Source organism: Meles meles, chromosome 2 (genome assembly GCF_922984935.1).
Source record: "Meles meles chromosome 2, mMelMel3.1 paternal haplotype, whole genome shotgun sequence".
NCBI lineage: Eukaryota > Metazoa > Chordata > Mammalia > Carnivora > Mustelidae > Meles > Meles meles.
Genome location: NC_060067.1, coordinates 195,904,296 through 195,923,150, shown reverse-complemented (window position 1 = coordinate 195,923,150; position 18,855 = coordinate 195,904,296). Strand labels below are relative to the sequence as shown.

General features: G+C 46.8%; 1 protein-coding gene across 4 annotated transcripts in view; it reads left to right on the top strand.

The window, feature by feature from the left end:
* Positions 1-18,855, top strand: part of STOX2 (storkhead box 2) — a 212,353-nt gene that overhangs the window by 94,293 nt on the left and 99,205 nt on the right. Inside the window, exon 1 of one of the 4 annotated variants that reach the window (XM_045997456.1) lies at positions 8,739-10,363. The exons of the other annotated variants lie outside the window; for them this stretch is intronic. Coding sequence (XP_045853412.1) covers positions 10,198-10,363 — 166 coding nt within the window. The 5' untranslated portion in view covers positions 8,739-10,197. Of the gene's footprint in view, positions 1-8,738; positions 10,364-18,855 lie in introns of those variants that run through there. 4 annotated transcript variants of the gene reach the window in all.

The window sequence follows — 18,855 nt, the reverse complement described above, 5'->3', positions numbered from 1 at the left end:
ATGGAGGGGAGGTGGCTCAAAATTTTCAGCCACTCCATTCACTCACACTGTTTCATTCTGGAGCTTACTGGATCATGTGGGAATGCCTGGTGTGCATCTGTATGGGTTTCAGAAAGTACTAGGCCTTTCCAGAAGAAGCCTATCCTCTCTGAGAACGTGCCTCGTCGCCTCTGGCCTTGTAAATGACTCTATTTTGGTGCCGTCTTTAATCACTTGAAGCCTCGTGAGCATGACTTTAAGTTCTTTAAATGAACAAATAAATCTGCAATGTGCGTTCTTTTGCAAAGACAGCTTTTCAGTCTAAGGAGTATTAAAAGAGGTGGTTTCGAAGCTGGACGCAGGGCCTGCAGCCCGAGATCGTCGTGAATGGGGTTCTCCTAGTTGGCTGAACAACCAGATGAAAACTTTTCTGATTTCCTGAAAGGATTTTAAGCATTTTGAAGAGAGACTTAAAGCTTGCTATAAGATCCTCATGGGTACTTTTCCGAAGAAGAGGGCAGAAGATAGAACTAATGATGAGGCCTATTCAGAATCAAAACCCATTTTTTACCTCAGGTTACAAAACTTGAACAGAAGTCATCTGCCTCATGGTCAGTGTCAAAATCTTATCAGAGAAGATTTTAAAGAGTTTTATGATTTCTAACTGCGTTCACATATGATTTGGGGCTTCTCTGTGCTGGTTAATAGAAAGACTGAAACGTTTAATCTTTTTATGACTACACAGTCTGATTTTTGGCTTCAGCTATCTAATATTGAGCCAAATTACTGATGATCATTTTCCATTTTTTAAGTGAAAAACTTATTTTGACGTATGTATTTAAATAAGTAAATTAGGCATATGATTATATGTATGTCTTATTTTAATTTTTGGTATTTAAATTTATAAAACAGTCTTATTTCATTGAAGACTTTAGGTGACCCTTTGTGTGTCTTGGGTTAGTGGCACTGGTTTTCTCTTTATGGCCAGCTGCTGCTTCCCCAGTGACTTGACTCAGACTTTGGGACAAAGGAAGGCAGTAGAAACTGCGAGGAATGGGGTGATGACTGGGAGTGGTGACGGTCATGGAATGGATGGGAGGGAGCCGAGAAAGAGAAATCATAGGCTGGTTGATTCCCATGTTCTTGCTCTATGAGACTGGATGTCTGGGAGCGCCGTTTACCATGCATGGAAAGGTATGTCAGAAAGCCACAGGTTGGGAGAGAGGGGATAAAGATGATTAATTTTGTGTAACGGGCAGCTTGAGTTTGATTGTCCGTGGAGAATCTGGGGAAAATAGTCAGTTGGCAGTAGGAAATAGGGATTTGCAGACTAGGGGAGAGGTCAGATGGTGAGAGCTTGGGGAAAGCTTTCACTCACAGGGTTAACACTAAGCAGAGGGTACAGTTGAGCTCAGCTAGGGAGACCTTAGGAGCCCAGAGAAAAGCCAGTGTTTCATGGGCAGAGGAGAATTGAGAGGTGAGATGAGAGCCAGCAGAGAGGGACAGCAAAACAGACAAATGAGAGACGCACTTTAAAAGGAGAATGGGGGTTGCCTGGGTGTCTCAGTCAGTTAAGCATCTGCCTTTGGCTCAGGTCATGATCCCGGGATCCTGGGATCGAGTCCCACATCCGGCTCCCTGTTCAGCAGGGCGTCTACTGCTCCCTCTCCTTCTGCTGTCCACCCCTCCTGCTTGTGCTCTCTCTCTCTCTCTCTCTCTCAAATAAGTAAATAAAATCTTAAAAAGAAGAGAGAGAGAGAGAGAGAGGAGAGAGTGGACACCAGTACCAAGCAAGAACCCAGAAATTACTAACATCGCCAATGGATTTTACAGTGTAGAGATTGTCAGTTACATTAGCAAGGAAAAAAATTGTGTGTATAGTATTTAGGAATTAGATAATATTGAGAAGTATGAGAATAAGGGCCAAAATGTGTAGCATAAATAATAAGTGTTACAAAGTTCAGGAAGGGGGAGGGTCCAGAAGTAAAACGACCTCCTGGTTTCTGTGTGTGGAATCACCAGTCCATAAACCTTGAAGGTATATCTGATCCTCTCTCCTTGGTCTGTCCTCCTCGCCCATCCCCTAGTAAGATCAGCTGTGTAGGTCTACAGGTTCTAACCTCACAGCATCCCCGTCCACAGTTCTCCATTCCTCCAGTGAGAACTCAAATTCAGACTCGCATCATGTCAGCCACACTATTGCTCTCGTCTCCCAGCTGGTCTTTGGGCACAGGTCTCTTTCTTTTCCAGGTAATCCAACACTCTATGGCTGGGTAATTTTTTTTTTTTTTAACAGCATTAGAGAGGTATAATTCAAATGCCATAAAATTCACCCATCTTTAAATGTTTGGTGTGTTTTGATACATTTGTGACATTTTCAGCCATTGCCACAGTTCGGTTGTAACAATATTTTCAGCACCATGCAAAGCTTCCTCCTGCCTGTTTCAGCCAGTTCCCCGTGGATTAAATTTGTAAGTACTACCCAGTTATGTCTCTCCTTTGCTCCATATTCATTATGCCCCGTTTCCTTGTGAATTATGCACAGACTCTTCGTCCTGAGTCTTAAGCCCTCCCTCCACCAACTGCCCTGAAAAACCTTTCTATCCCTGTTGCTCACTCTTTGCTCCATCTCCCTGCTTTCAGGCGGATGAGACCATTAGCTTCCTCTGTTGATTTCCGACCCCGTGTTGTCGCTCAGGCTACTTTTCCGGTTGGTAGGAATGGAGTGTTCGTTAATCTTCCTTCCTCCCTCCCTCCCTCCCTCCCTCTCTTCCTCCCTCCCTTCCTTCCTAATATACATTTAGAGAGCAAAAACTCCAGTGTCTGTAAACCTAAAAGGAATCTCAAAAAATGTGTTCCCTTGATCTTTCCAAATTCAGATGCGTCCTTGAAGGACCCCTTTCCCACTACGAGCTGGGTGGCGCCTGGCCTGGCCGGTTTGCTTCTGAGCGTGTTCCATGCTCCTGGCCTCCCTGACGTTAGCCTGTGTTTCCACAGGGGATGAGGGAGAAGAGGTGTGCAGCCACCGTGGGCAGGTCAAATGGCCAGTCGGCACTAGCTCACCCTCCCGGCAACAGGGCACGCACAAAACTACTTCTTGAGGGTGGCTTTGTTTCGTGTCCTCCTTTCTTTTTCTTCTTACCCTTTTGTTGAAACACACATAAAATAGTTACCATTTTGATGATGTCTGAGTTAGTGGCATGAAGCACATTCCCATTGTTGGGCAACCATCAACCTCCAGAACTTGCTCGTCTTCCCAAATGGAAACTCTCCTCGCTCATCTCTAAGCCCTCTCCCCCACTCTCCCTCGGCCCTGGTGACCACGTTTGTTCTGTGGCTGTGGGTTTGTCTGCACTAGGTACTACCTCATTTAAGGGAAACCATATGGTCCATTTGCATCTGGCATCTTTCCCTTCCCTTCATTTCTTCATGGTTCACCCACGGTGTGGCCCATGTCAGAATGCCTTCCTCTTTAAGGCTGAGCACCGTTCCACGGTCTGGGCAGGCTACCTTCTGTTCGTCCATTCATTGATGGACACTCAGGCTGTTTCCACCTTCTCTGGACTCTCTTCTTGATCCCAGTGACTTTGACACTTGAATCCAGGTGTGCGAGGCAGTGAACACCTCAGCTCCTGAGTAGGCTGTAGCCGGACTGGGTGTCGTTTTCGTCTTTCTTGTTTTCTGACCCCCTGAGCAGATGTTGTGTATTTCAACTCTGCAACTGAGCAACACCCACCGCATCAGCGTCCTCCCTGGTAGCAACCTTGGCCCCCACTGGAATCCAGTCTGTTCTGTTAATCTGATACAAAGCAGGGTTCACAGGTGAACAAAAGGATCTAGAAAGGATTCAGGTTTTTAAAATGCTTCCCTCCCTCGGTGTTCAATGGTAATAACATTGGCTAGCTTTTACTGATGCTTTTTATTTGTTAGTAGTGAACTTCAAATCCTCTCTACAAGATTCGAGAGAGATATTGTTACCATCACAAGTGCCAAAACAAATGGAACTCAAAGACTAACCTGTCCCAGGGAATGCACGTATCCTGGGCATCCCCACGCCATGCTGCCCTGCGTGACTCCGCCTGCCATCAGTCTGGCATCGAGACACGCGCCGCATCACAGTGGTGCCGGTGCCCTCCGTCAGCAGGCCTCCCAAACTCAGGCCCCTCTTGGTTACTTCTCCTTGGTCAATCCCTCCATCTCTGTACGTCACTGTCTTTGAAGGTGGCACTCGCTGACAACCACTACTCATTATGGCCCTGGCGAGAGTGAATGGCAAGTGACAAGGAAACGTGTTTTCTCCTGTGGATTTACCACTTCCTGGGCTGTTTCAGTCACCACCCGTCTAGCATCTTCTAAGAAAGACCATACGTGCTGGAGCTTTCTGTTAAAATTGTAACTAGCAGTTCGGAGCCTGGATTAAGGAAGACAACATGTGGGCACAAGTGCTCTGGGGTGGGAGCCTTGGTCAGCTATCTTAGTTAGCCCCCTTTGGAGGCCAGCATGTCCGAGGCCCTTCGGATGCACAAACATGTATATATAGGGGTATAGGAGTGTAGATACACGTCCCATAAGAAATTCCCCCAATTTCCATCTCACAAGCCTCTGAAATAGTCCTAGTCCTTCAGGGGCATGCTCTTTGCCAGATTTACAACCTCAACCACACAACTGCACGACTTCAAGGGTCTTTTTTTTTTTTTTTAACTAATCAGCTCATTAGTCAAAGTAACCTATTAATATCATCTGCAAATCATGTTTTTGGAAGAAGCAGAAAGAGAAATTACTATCAGACTTAGAATTCGGATTGGGTGACTGAGTCGGTTAAGCATCTGACTCTTGATTTCAGCTCAGGTCATGATCTCAGGGTCTTTAGATCGAGCCCTGTGTCGGGTTCTGCTCTGGCCATGGAGCCTCCTTAAGATTCTCTCCTTCTACTATCTCTCTCTCTAAAAAAATAAAATAAAAAGATCAAAATAAAAAATTTAAAAAATTAAAGGATTCTGATTTTTGTTTGACAGATACTTTAATCACAAAGTTCTAGGCATATGTCACATAACAGACATGAATGACTCTTTCCTTTCTGCACACTAAGATCTCTTACCATTCCACTCATACTTGGGCAGAAAAATGAGGCCACGGGCACTTTTGACTGCAGCTTCAATGGAATGCTCCTTGGATGTTCCAGGTTGAGGAGTCTCATATGCCAGTGGGAGTTTCCAGTGTCCCATGAGTTGGCATCGCTGCAGCCCAGGATACTGTGTGCTTAGGAAGTCCTGGATTGAAATTCATCTTTTATAGTCTATAGGGTCAAGGCTTAGACCTGTTACCACTATGTTTATATTTATGTTTATTTCTCACTCATATCAGCCTTTACTCCAGTGATTCATTTTCTCTCTGATCTATCCCATGTTCGATCTGTAGTCAGTGTGGGCTTTCTGCTGTCTGAGGGGGGCTTTCTGTGCACAGCAAAGATTATTTACAGATATTTAGGTCTTTAATTAATGGTCAGTATGCTAGAGGTGCAAATTCAAAAATCGGATTTTCTTTTACTAGAGATACACACTGAAAAAATAAACATGTGCTGAAGTTTTTAGATTCAGTTAGCTGTGTTTGTAAATTTAAAAGAATAAAATAGAATAAAAACTGTAACTCTTGGGGCAACTTGGAAAACATGTGATTAATTCAAATTTAGACTAAAGTCCCTCTACTCAAGGATTAGTTCCATTTAGAAACATGGTTAAGCACATTCCCTTAAAAACTTAAGTTGCATTTGTAAATTTGGTATATTGAATTTTTAAAAAGCTCTTAGTATGTCTGACTGGGAAGATTTCAAACCAAATCTTCCAGACTACTAACTCTGGCTTCCTTCGTCATCTGATACATGCCAGGCAGTGCTAGCCACTGGAGACGCAGCCACGAACAAAACAGAGCAATGAGCAACAATGAATAAAACAGAAAAATTCTTTGCCTTCATGGAGTTTATATTCTTATAACTCTTAAGTTCACTAAACTCTTAAAAACCTAACAAGCTGAAGTTTTAAATGAGAATTTCAAAGTCAGAATTCTTAATACCTTTCAGCTTAAAGTTACAAGTCTAAAATCAAGTGTACATTTGAATTAGAATCACAAAGCAAATGTGTATCTGATACATGTCTATAATCTGATAGTCTCTCATCTGATACATAAATACCAAGTGTACAAATGATTCTTAAGCCTGATTTAAAAAAAACATTAGTACTGTAAACCTGGTTTGCTTTATCATTTCTCCATTTATTTCTAAACTTTCGAGTACTGAATACTGGATTATGTAACTGAGCTTCTGTGAGGTTCCTAACCCAGTTCATAACCCAGATACATGATCGTCTCATGTAGGTTAAGAGACTTGAAACTGGTGGGATGCGGGACCTACGGCTCGCATATGACCAGAGTGAACCTTTTCATAGGACAGTGGACACACTGAGCTTGATTTTAGCAGTGACTACGATAACAGGGGATTCCACGTCCACTTTTTTCAGACAAGATCGGTTTCATAATATGCTGTTTGCTAGATTCAAGCCTTAACTTCATAACCTTTTTTGATGTTGTCACCTGATTTGGATGGATAAAGTATGTAACTGTCCCTGCCTCGCCTACTTGACCATCTGACCCCATTCAGCTGATCCAGCCTATTCTGATTCTTCTGTCTGGGTCTTTTTTTTTTTTTAAGATTTTATTTATTTATTTGACAGAGAGAGATCACAGGTAGATAGAGAGGCAGGCAGAGAGAGAGAAAGGGAAGCAGGCTCCCTGCTGAGCAGAGAGCCCGATGCGGGACTCGATCCCAGGACCTGAGATCATGACCTGAGCCGAAGGCAGTGGCTTAACCCACTGAGCCACCCAGGCGCCCCCTGTCTGGGTCTTTGACCTTGTCTTCAAGGGTACTCTGTTTATGGGCGCCAGACAATGCCACTCCCCTGCAAGGCCAGCATTCAGAGGTAGCTGAAAGTAGCTCTCCTCCCCAAATCTCCATCAACCCATGTGGCCCAGTTTTTTCCATACACGCAGTGAATATGTTCTCAGTTTTAAATCAAGGACAATTCAAGCTTGCTCTCCAGCAAATTCAAACAGATTCCCTCTGCCGAGCCCCTTCTATATAGAAATTCTAAAACCATCCCTTGCTTCTTTGCTTAAACCCTTCAGCAGTTCACACTGCACTTGGGATAGAATACAAAGCCGTTAATGCAAGTCCTTACATGATCTGGCTCTCGCCTTCCTCCATGACCTCATCACACGCCTTTCTCTTATGCTCCAGTTCCAGCCACACTGGCCTTTTTTAACTTCTTCCAACAGAAGCTACACTTCATTCCTACCTCAGGTCCTTTGCATGTACTACTGTTCCCACTTTCTGAAACACCGTTTTCCCTACTCTTTGCTTGGACCTCATCCCATAGTTCTCAGATGAACTGTCATTTTTTTTTTATGGAGGTTTTTCTTCTTCGTAGAAAATGTCACACTTTGTGCATTTCTATGCTTACTACCGAGACCATAAGTTGTGTGGGGCCGTGTGTGGTGTTCTGTTTGTCCAGCACGCATCACAGTGCTGGCATATTCTAGATAGTCAGTAATTCTTTGCTGAATGAGTGAATACCACAGTGCTACAGCAATCACCATTAACCTTCAGTCATAACTGTAATAATCATTCATATCACCACTTTTGGCTCATGGGAGGTACTGAGTAATTGTATGTTGAATTGGATTGAGCTATCTAAATGTCAGTATCTCGAGCAGTCATTAATACAATTATTTTATATTACCTCTATGTTTCTGGACTCATTTAGTCTTCTATAGCTTCTAATGCTGTAGCCTTTCTGTTCTTACAGAAAAGAAGACATTTTGGCAAAATGTGCCTTTTTGGGGGACTAGCCTTTCCTAACTTTTTAAAAGTGCCACTGACCATTAGCTAATTGTCTTACAGATAGTACTCAGTTTTGATAAGTGTAAATATAAGTTCCGTATGATACTTAGTGATTTTATTTGTTAGCTTGTTTGTTTACCCCCCAGCATCCCAAGAGATGAATTAGTTCCGCTGGCTCCAGGTGACAGAGCGCAGCCTTAAGACACTGAATAGAAGCTCTAGTTCTAGATTATCTAATGCTTGTGGCTTAAGCCCCGCCCCCTCCGCATAGTTCTTTAAGAACCTTGCAGCGTTCCCCCCCCCCCCCATTCAGACCTCGGAATAGCATCGAATTGCGTTAGAACTCTTGAGTTTTAACCATTTAGATCCTCAGAGCCTGCTGTTTTTCTGGGTTTTGTTTTTTGTTTTGCTGTATCAGCCTGATAAGATCATAGCCCCATAAAGATTTCATATCCTTGTCTCTGCACCTTGGCAGCTGTGGCTACGAAACTACAGCATTAAAAAAAAAAAAAAAAAAGATTTTGAACGTTGCATCATTAGTAATTTTTAAAAACGCAAAAAAGATAAAACAGTGCTGGAAAAGAAAAATCAGGTTTATTTGTGCTGTTTATCACGCCCGGGCATTTTTGGAAACCCAAATGAGGGTATGAGCGTTTTGAAAAAAACAAAAACGAAAACGGCAGCGGCCCAGCGTCGTCGGGGTTCGCAGCATTGTGACCGCGCGCCTTTAACTCGGCGTGACCTCGGCGTCCCGGGCCCCGCGTCTCGGCCGGGGCGGCGCGTCCCCCCCTCCCCTCCCGCGTCGCGCGCATTGTTGTCCTTTAGCGATTGGTTGCTGGACCCGAAGCAGCTGTGCAGAGCCGGGCGGTGCAAAGAACCTGAATGCAGGTTAGCGGGCAGCTGGTGACTCACACGGGGGATCGAGGGCGAGAGAGGAAGAGCCGGAGGCCGCCACCTCTGCGTCTCCCTGGCGCCGTGGACCAGGTGCCCCGGCGTTTGCGGCTGTCGCAGGGGCCCCCGGTGGCGCCCCCTCCTCCGGCTCTTGCCGGCCTCGGGGTTGGCGCAGGTGGGCCAGGCAGAGCACCGAAGACCTCCCGGTGCCCACCGAGGGGGTTCTCGCTCTCTCCGCGAGGGGGAGGGAGCATCCTAAAAATATGTAAATATCCAAGCTCAGACTCCAGGCGGGGGCACCCGCCCACGGCCCCCGCGCCGCCGCAGACTGTTTTACATGAAAAAGAGAAGCCTGCCGCGATCGGTGCTCTAACTTAAGGCAGCTCGGTGATTAGCATGAGACTGGGCGGCTGCCCTGCTTCCTGCCCTTCAAGAGCCGTTCTGCGCGCTCGCGACCGAACGGCGGTGCCACCGTGCGGGTGTGGATCGGCAGGCACGGCCTCGTTGGCAGCCATGGCTCCCGACGCCCCCTCGGCCAGTAAGTAGGAGCATGCATGTGTAGGGGGGCACATGCGTGTCGGCGCGCGAGCGCGCGCACACACTCACACACGCACGCACACCACCCTGAGCCTCTCAAGGAGGAAGATTGACGAGTCGCTGCAGTTGCGAGGACGACTCGGGCTCTTCCTGGATTCCGCAGGAGCCCGCCTGCCGCAGCTGCTGTCTGCAGAGCCGGCTCGGCTCCCCGTGCACACGCGCCCCCCATCCGCGCCTCTGTAATGAAGACTGCCTCCCGAGGACTGCAGGGGAGGCAAAGCCAGCCTGCGCCCGGGACTGCGGGCCGCGCGGCCGAAAGGCCCTGGGGGACACGACCTGGACCCTGTCAGCCCCACGCCTCGCTCTGAGCCGCCGGGTGCGGAGGGCCTGCCGCCGCCCCTCCCGCTTCCCGTGCGCCGGATCCCGGGTCAGCCCCGGAGGCCTCGGCTTCCCCATTTGTTTGGGTCTTTTGTGCCGTGGCTCACAGTTGGCTAAGCACTCCTGCGCTGAATCGGGCCATTGTCTGCGCTCCCATTGCTTTCACGCTGCAAGTCTCGGCGCCCCCACCCCGCCCGCCCCCTCCCCGCCTCCTCCTGGCCGGGGAGCCTCCTAACGTGCCTTTCCCCCCAGGAATCTGGAAGCTATAAGCCGGGCGGATTGCAAATGAAGTGTAATGCATTGTGGGACGTGTGTAAAATCGGAGCCTTCGCCGTGGGGGTGTGTGGGGGCGTGGGGAGGGCCGGACCCGCCGCTGGCGGTGTAGACGCCGACGAGGAGGGGCTGGGAAAATGTGCGCAGAGTCCGCCCGGGTCGTGCCCGCCGTAGACGGATGAAGCAGCGCGCTGCGCCCCGGCGCTGAGGCCCCCGGGATCGGGGCGGCAGGTCGCGCGCTCCCCACCATGAAGAAGACCCGGAGCACAACCTTGCGGCGAGCCTGGCCTAGCTCGGATTTCTCGGACCGGGCCTCGGACCGCATGAGGTCCCGCAGCGAGAAGGACTACCGCCTGCACAAGCGCTTCCCCGCGGCCTTCGCGCCCCAGCCTTCGCGGGGCTACATGACATCAGGTGGGTACCCGCGTTTCTGTCCCCCCCTCCCCGGGCCGGGTCCGCGGGGCGCGCTCGGTGCGCCGCCGCTGCCGGGGTGCTTAGGTGGGAGGACGGTCGGTGATGGATGCGCTAAGTTATGGGGAAAGCAGGGAAAAATTAGCTCCCATCCACCATTTTGTACCTCGGCAAGATCCACAGCAGGCCCTCTCAATATGGGGTTGGAGAGCTATTAGTTAGGTAAAATGAGGGAGGGGGCCGTGCCGGGCGTTTTGGCTGCAGGAGATAAATGACTGCAAGCTTCTCGCGCGGCAGCCTCCGGGAGCTTTTGTGGCCGCCTGCAGGACCGAGCTGCCGGCTCCTCCCTTGTGGCCAGTTATCCTAGTGGGTGTTTCAGCAGCCCCCGGTTCTTAAAAGGGAACAGGTTCCGTGCACGGTTCTGGATGGCCTGAGTCAGGGAAGAGCCCCCCACGGACGCCGCAGGCTCGTCCGAGGTGCACGCGGAGAACTCCGTTGGCGCTCATTGAACGCATTCGGTGGGGTCGTGGTGTGGATGCGGATGGAACGCTCCCATGATTCGGTGTGGATCTAACATGTGTGGCTTTGAATTAGGCTGTATGGAAAGCATGGAGGCTGTGTTTGCATGTCAGGCAGGAAGGACGAACACAGCGGTACACGGGAACGAGGGCTTCAGGAAAGGGTCCATCATCGTAAAACGCAGTGCTGTTAAAAGCGTTTTGGAAGGAGTCGGTTCCCTTTGGCAGCACGACGTAATGGCTTTGGTTGTGACTTGGGAACCCAAGGGATAGCATACCGGAGGAAATGCTGAGGGAGGAAAACCCTGGAACTCATTCCTTGTTTTCTCCTCACTGATTGCTGACAGTGATGTAGAAGACATCAATTTCTGTTCGTTTTTCATTTTGAAAGAATTAATTTTCTGCCAAAGGTAATGTGACGAAAGAGCTGAGCCTGTATTTGAAACCACACACTATTCAGAATCATTCTGAGCCCTGTCCTAACTGGCAAGATTGCTTTAAGCTTGTGGTTGGTATTCACAGTGTAGCTCTGCTATCTTTCCCCTAAAACAGCAAGTTTTGTGTTTTTTTTTTTTTAACTGGGGCCAGGATCTCATGCTTTAAAAATGTCTTGTGACCACATTTCCATAAATATAAAACCTAAATAAAATAACCATCTTTTTTATTGCAAAATCTGGCAACAGAAGGATGTTGTACTATTTTGGCAATAAGACTCCCTTGATTTTTCTCTTTCATGAAAAGCCAGATTTGGGAAGTGACAAGGACAGTTGATACTTTAGTAATTTCAGTTAAACACTGCTGTGGTTGCTACATTCTTCAGACTTGGGATAGTAAATTTTGAAACACACCTAAGTTGAAATCTAACCACAAAACACATATGACATAAACGCATGTCTGCACTGAGTGTTTAGATAATCCCAGATTTCAAATGCTTAGGTTTGAATGTCTTCATTCCACACTGAATGGCTCCCCTCTTTTTGAGTCCCTCTTCAGCAACCAGTACTGACCCCAGGTGTTAGGCTATAGGAGGGCAGGTGGCCATAATTTCTTCAACAAACCTGTGAGTTCTTTAACAATTTCAGGCATATTCCCATGGAGCCTGTTTTTATCTGTCTTTGGCTTAGTTCATGACCAGCACATTTTCATTATTTGCTAAAGTACTTCTCTGCAAGGTCTTTTTGAGGGCTCAGGGAAGAAACTCTTAATTTTATTTGATTCTCTTTTCTTCTTTCATTTCTTGACCTGCAAACGGTAAGCTGGTCTTAGAGTGATATTTAAAGATAAGCTGTTTCAGGTTGGTGGTTTTCTATGCAGATTGAACGTTAGGTACCCACGGAGAAAAGAAACCCGAGAGATGGGGCAAGAAGAACTGTGTCATTCATTCAGCTTTTCCTGGAGTGTCCCCTAAGAGCAGAGTACCTTGCTAGATTCTCTGGGGCTCTAGGGTTGGATACAATATGGTTTTCCCAGGGACGGAAAGCTATTATTTATGCATCATTATAAATGTTAGCTAGAACATGGAACACAAGGTATTGGTGCTAATGGAGGGCAGCAGTAAGACAGTAATATTAAGACAGACCCTGACAATGAACACTGGGAGAATGGATGGAATCAGTCATGTGCATCTTTTGTGTGTGTGTGTGGGGAGGGGTATCTTATCAATTTCCTTTTCAAATATGGCTCTTTTCCAAATCCGAGCCTTGATAGGAATAGAGGGTATATAGAAACATGCAGAGATCATTTACAGGAAGTTCTTCCTCTTAAGAAATGTAAAGGAAATCCACTTGTATCAAGTTAGTGACTCTGGATATAAACAGACCCTTTGTCACATAAAATGGAATAGAAAATGAAGCGGCTGAGAAACACATGAGTCTTTTCATATTTCTTCTTTCTGTTTGTCCAGTCATTTGGGATGGTGATGACTGGTATTATCACAGTTCATTTTCACTAAGAAGGGTTTTTTTGTTACTGAGTTCAAAGGACAAGATAAGTTACCCAGTTACTTAAGGAACTTAAAATAACTTCAGCTGAGACTCTTTTTAGAAATCCCCCCCCCAACAAATACTCCTAGAAAATATGGGGGGAAATTAATTAATTAATTAATTAATTTTTAGCTTTAGGAAAGGAGAAAGAGAGATATCCTTGGAAGTGCTAATAGCTGTTGTTTTGGTCTGGCGTACCTGTCACGCAGTAGATAATGGAAGTTTCACTCTGTTTATTAAGGCAGAATTGCAGGCGTTCCATAATAGCTTCCTAATGAGACAGCACCATTTCAAACAGCCCTCTCTCCACTCATAAGTAATTACCAGTTTGAAATGTGATTTATAGCAATAGGCTTGACATTTAGCCTGTGCTTTTTCATATAGCTTCAGGATAAACTACATTGAAACTCAAGAGGTTCGGATAGGAGCATATAAAACTTAAAAAGAGATCCTGTAGAAGCACAGTTCAATAGAGAATTCTGAAACTTTAAATCTTGAAAACCGCAGCTTTTGTGACTGTGTAAGCTCCCAATTCATGCTACCAAATCTAAAATAATCCTAAGAATTCACAGGCCTCCTCCTGGCAACCAGCAAGTCCCGGGGCCATGGGATGAGCTCATTGTTCATCTTGAATATTAATTTCCCATTGGTAGTTTCTGGGCAGAAGGGGGAAAAATCTTGCCTTTTGTTCAAATCAAAATGAATAACTCAATGTGCATTGCTTTCTCTGAAGAAGAAAAGAGGTTAGATCAAATGGAGGTGGGATCATTCTTCTGCGTTTTCTAAAACTAAAAATGACTATAGCAATTAACTAGAGATAAAAGTAAACCTCCCTCCCCAAAGAGGGAAATAGCTGTATAATTCCTAGTGCTTTACATATGAAAACATGATCCCAGACCTCCGTGGGATAATTTTCAAGGGGCTAAAGCTTTTGTTGGTGAAACTGTTTAGAGCCGTGTCTGTTAATGGTGTGACCAGTGACCTCTTCACACAAATCAGGCTACTGACTCCATTTTCTTCACTGCCTTCTCCCCTAACCCTGGGTGTTCCATGTGTAATGCCACCAAGTTCGGGGGCGTTCTGTAGATCCGGTTTGGAAAGTGGTTTTTCCGTGAGACTGGTTCTCCAAGGCATGTTCATAAAAGGAGGGGTTGCTTAACGGGAGATACTTCCAAAGTCATGGCTCTTGCAGACGGATACTTGGCATTTTAAAGAATAGGAAAGCAGACAGTGTTAATATTATGGCTTTAAAGGATTTGGAAAGACAGAATCATCAAAAAGGCCCAAATTGACATGTTTTAAGAAAATTTAGATCAGGTTTGTCTGCCCATCTATCTAATACCATTGGTGGGGCGGAATGACCAGCCCACCACTTTTGATGAGCGTATTTGTTTTCATTTTATAGAAACGAATTCTGGGGCACAGCTGATGGCGTGTCCCAGTTCCTTATGTTCTGTTATTTTAAGAGACGTGAGAGTTTTCTGGGAGGGGAGGATGGACACTCGAGGTTCTAATCTGGGCCTGCCACCAACCAGCTGTGTACCCGGCGAGTAACATGACCTCCCTTCCCGTCTGTAATGGGTCCTTCTGGTCCCCACATCCATTACAGAATTGGGCCCCCTGGTGCCTCTGTAATGAGCCATCATAGGACTTCCGAGCACTCACACAGAAATCGTTAGATACAACCTTTGCCCTTTCCGCTTATTGGAGTCATGTGCTTCCCCTTATGTGGGATGTTCGGGCACAGTGCTCGTTTTGCAAGAGAATCCTATTTCCTGCCATCCCCCAGCCTTGCATTAAATATGCCCAGGACTTGTCCCGGCAATCAGAGTAATGGGGGTGGGAGGTGATGGACGGAGCTCTAATCGTATGTAAGTCTTAATAAACAGCATCCCGTCGCCTCCTTTCCCCTCTTTGCAGAGATCCATTTCCAGCCAGCTACTCCAACTGTGTTTTAATTTGAAACTACCTGTGTTGACTCCTTTCATCAGGCCAGTGGAAGTGAGGAATATTACACTTGGTGGTGAATGACTTTATTCTTTATTTCCCAGGAGAACATGAATGCGTTCACAAAAGGTCACCTCTCTTGGTATTTCAATATCTCTTACACTCTCGTGAACGTTTTTATTTGAAAAAAAAAAAAAAAGGAATATGAGTATATTGTATAAAAGCCTTCACATTTTTATACCCAGAGAGCAATTCTGGCTTAAATTCTCTGTGCCCCAGAGAGTTAGGACAGTTCAGACAATAGCATATTCTTTGGTACACAATTGCTTTATGCTCAGATACAGTTATAACCAAGAAACAAAATCTGGTTAGATCCTCGCTGGTGGCATAACATGCTGACTTTCGAATTTAGGACAGGCTTTTGGAGATCAGTCGTAGAAGCTGTGTGGAGCTTTCTCTACACGGGCTAGAGTAGAGGTTTTCTTAGAGTTTGTAAGAATGTAGGCGGTAGTCAGTTCTAAATTAACCTTAGCCGCAGTAACTCCAGAAAGAAATGACATGGGCAATTTTTAAGTAGATAGTAAACTTTTCCTTAAGTAGTTAATCCCCAGACTATTTTTATGTGACATTGGAATGTGCAACCAGTTGGCCAGAAAATCCATTTTCAACCACCTAAATATTTCTAAAATCCGCCCGCCCTCCTTCCTCTGTGTCGTTTAAATCTTCCTCGGTTCTGTTACGGTATCTTCCAGGCTGACCTCTCTTCCAGTCCCAGTCATCCTCCCTGTGTCCCCGGAGGACTTTTGTGTTATTGTTACATCATTTCTCTTTTCAGTTTTTCTCATCCCTGTGGATAAAGTCCTAGAACAAGGCTCTTCGTGGCATGACCTCCCCGACCTTTTCCACCCCTCCTTCCAGCGCGTTCCCCAGCACCCTGTGCTCTAGGCTCGGGACTCTTCCCCTTCAGCAATATCTTGCTGCCGTGTCGTGACTTTTCGTAATGCCTCCTGCCCTGCCGAGAACATGCTCCCCCTCTCCGGAGGTCTGATGGAATCCTGCGAAACCTTCCAGAAGCAGCTCATGCACCCCCTTCTCTTTCTGTCTTCCTCTGTGTCCTTTTTGGAGCAGATCACTCCCGTGACCTCCGTTCTGTACATCTGTCATAGCCACGTGGCCACATCAGGTCACGCCACAAGTTCACGGGTGGGTCCCCTGTCTGAGCTGCTGAGTTCCTGGGCGGCAGCCCGTATTCTCCTCGTGGCTGTCTTCTGCCAGCAGCCGCAGAGCTTGGCACGGACCGGGTACTCCGTAAATGTTTATTGGAGGAATGAATAAAATATGACTTCTCTTAAAAAGTTGGAAGAAGACAGGGCGGCTCTCGTGAACGGAGCATTAGAAAGCAGTAAATAACAGGATATAATCGAGAGTCAGGTGGGGTGGTGGATACGGTTGGTGTAAATGGGATGGGAGTTCCCAGAATGGTGTCCGTCAGCGAAGGCTGCCCAGAGGGAGGATTTCCCTGTGTCCCGAAGGACTGTCTGGGTAGGATTTCGGGAGACGGGGAAGGAGGCGGATGGGGGGAGGTTATTGACGCGAAAGGAACCAAGGATGAAGAAAGGAGCATTTCAGGAGAGGTGTCTGTGGTAGCTTGTAGGACAGATGGGAGAGAAGACGATCTCCAGGCCAGGAAACCAGCGAGGATGTGGCTGAGGGGGCGTATGTGATCAAGCCATGAGAGGATGAGCGACCGCCGCGGACCAGTGCTCCCAACACTGCTGGGTGTTAGCCCACTGCCCCCAAGACGTTAACCATGTCCACGCACCACCCATCTTACATGCTTAATATTTTTCCTTCACTTCTATTGACATTTTTATTGACATGAATTAAAAGGATTCTGTATTCTGTGTGAAATTGCAGGTTTCATTTGATATTCTATTTTTCTAATCCCCATGAAACTCATTAACTTATTACTGTTTCAGTTAAAATAGTCAACTAAGTACCGCTTCACCTACCTAAGTCGTACTCATGCCAAGGTGTAGAAAACCTGTATCAGCCGAGGAAGAAGGGACGGGACTGAAGGGGAAAGGGAGAATCTTCGAGAACAAAGAACTGGACATTCTTTGTAACTGGATTTAAGAGGTTAAAAAAAAAAAAAAGAAAAAGAGAAGGGACACCTGGGTGGCTCAGTGGGTTAAGCGTCTGTGTTCAGCTCAGGTCCTGATCCCTGAGTCCTAAGAACGAGTCCCGCATTGGGCTCCTTGCTCACCAGGGAGCCTGCTGCTTCCTCTGCCTGCCGCTCCCCTGCTTGTGAGCTACTCTCTCTCTCTGACAAATAAATAAATAAAATACTAAAAAAAAAAAAGAAGAGAAAGGTTAAAAAAAAAGATTTGTGTTGGAAGAATGTGGTGTATGGCCAGGAAACAGGGGCCGTGGAACCAATGACGAGTTCCATTTTGGATGTCAGGGTCTAGTTAGACACACAAGTAACAGGAAAGGTTACAGATATCGTCGGGGTGGGGGTCGTCCTCTCTTAGCCATGTTCGTTGAAAACACGAGGATAGCTTAGCTTTGTTGTACAGCACGTTCCATTTCTTAGAGGGGAGCAGAGGACTGACTTATTTTTATTTCCAGCAGATGGAGGGTGAGTTGGATTCTGTTCACTTTGACTCCTCGTTGGGTTTCTGCAAATGTGGGGAATCAAGGTTAGGATTGCTGGGAGATCCTCTGCTCTCCCCTTCTTAACTGGGAAGTGCTTTTTGGTGTTAGGATCTGTTTTATCAGTGCTTGCATGTACCCAGAAGCCACTGTGTTGATAAAAGGGATATATGTTTGATGTGTATAGTCAGGTGTGAACAGGGTTAGAGCTGTGCACGGAGCAGCCCAGAAGACTAGACTAGCTATGTAAATAATGTACATTTCAAACATCTGTCATATACCTCTGGAGCTGAAAAATTATGGCTCGGGTAACTCATACACAGTTAAAAATCTCCATTTATCTTTCTGCTCAAATCCATGATGGTCCCTCCAGGCCAAGTTCTCTCTTTTTGAAGATAAAAGAGAGATACTTGGCAGATGCCTGTGGGCGTTAATGGTAGCAGGACTTAGGCCTGGCCTGGTCCTTCTGATGGCCGGAGTTTCAGAGGGAGGAACCGTCTAGTTTTGCAGTTAACACCCCTCCTTGCCACTACTGCACATTCCTGTCTAGCTCATTCTTCTAAAAGAGTCAACAGGCCACATACTGCTTTGGGCATATCCAGCTTTCCCTTTGAAATCATTTATTCATTATTATGTGAAAAGGGTCCTCATAGCAACTAAAGTACTGTGGTATTTCTCATTTGGGGGGCCACTCAGCATCTGAACCCCCCACTTCCTGTGTCTGTGTCATTCCCACTGTCAAGGGTTCAATGAACACCCCCACCTCCCAGCCAAGAGCCATTCAAGTCCTAACCTCCGGTACCTGTGAATATGACCTTCCTTGGAAATGCATCAGACATAAGGAAGGTAATCCCATAAGGCAGGTGTCCTTGTAAGAAGAAGAAAAGAAACACAGATGTGGGCACAAGGTCATGTGAAAGCAAAGGCAGACACGTGAGTGATGTGTCTACAAGCCAAGGAAGGCTGGCAACCACCATGAGGCAGGAGAAAGGGGTGGGGTGGGTTCTCCCTCAGAACCCCCCACCCCCCGCCAGGGAAAATAGCCCCACCTCTGCCTTCTGGCCTCCAGCACCTTAAGAGAATGAATATCTCTTGTTTGAAGCCCTCCGGTTGAGGGTACTCGGTTTGGCCAGGCTCCAGGAAATTCATACACCCGCCTTATGAATGTTGGCCGGAGGCAGAAACCTCATTTCTCTGTGTGGGTGCTGAACTTGCCATGGGGTCGCTTTCCTGGCCCGCCTGGCACGGAGGGCGTGGGTGCATGATGTGGGTTTGAGCCAGTTGCCCCTGCCCTTGCCCTTGCAGACTTGGGAGCTGCACTCCTCCTGAGCGGTGGGGGCTGTGAGGCATCTTCCCCTCGCAGGGTGGCGCTGTTGTGCTGGGCGGCGTTCTG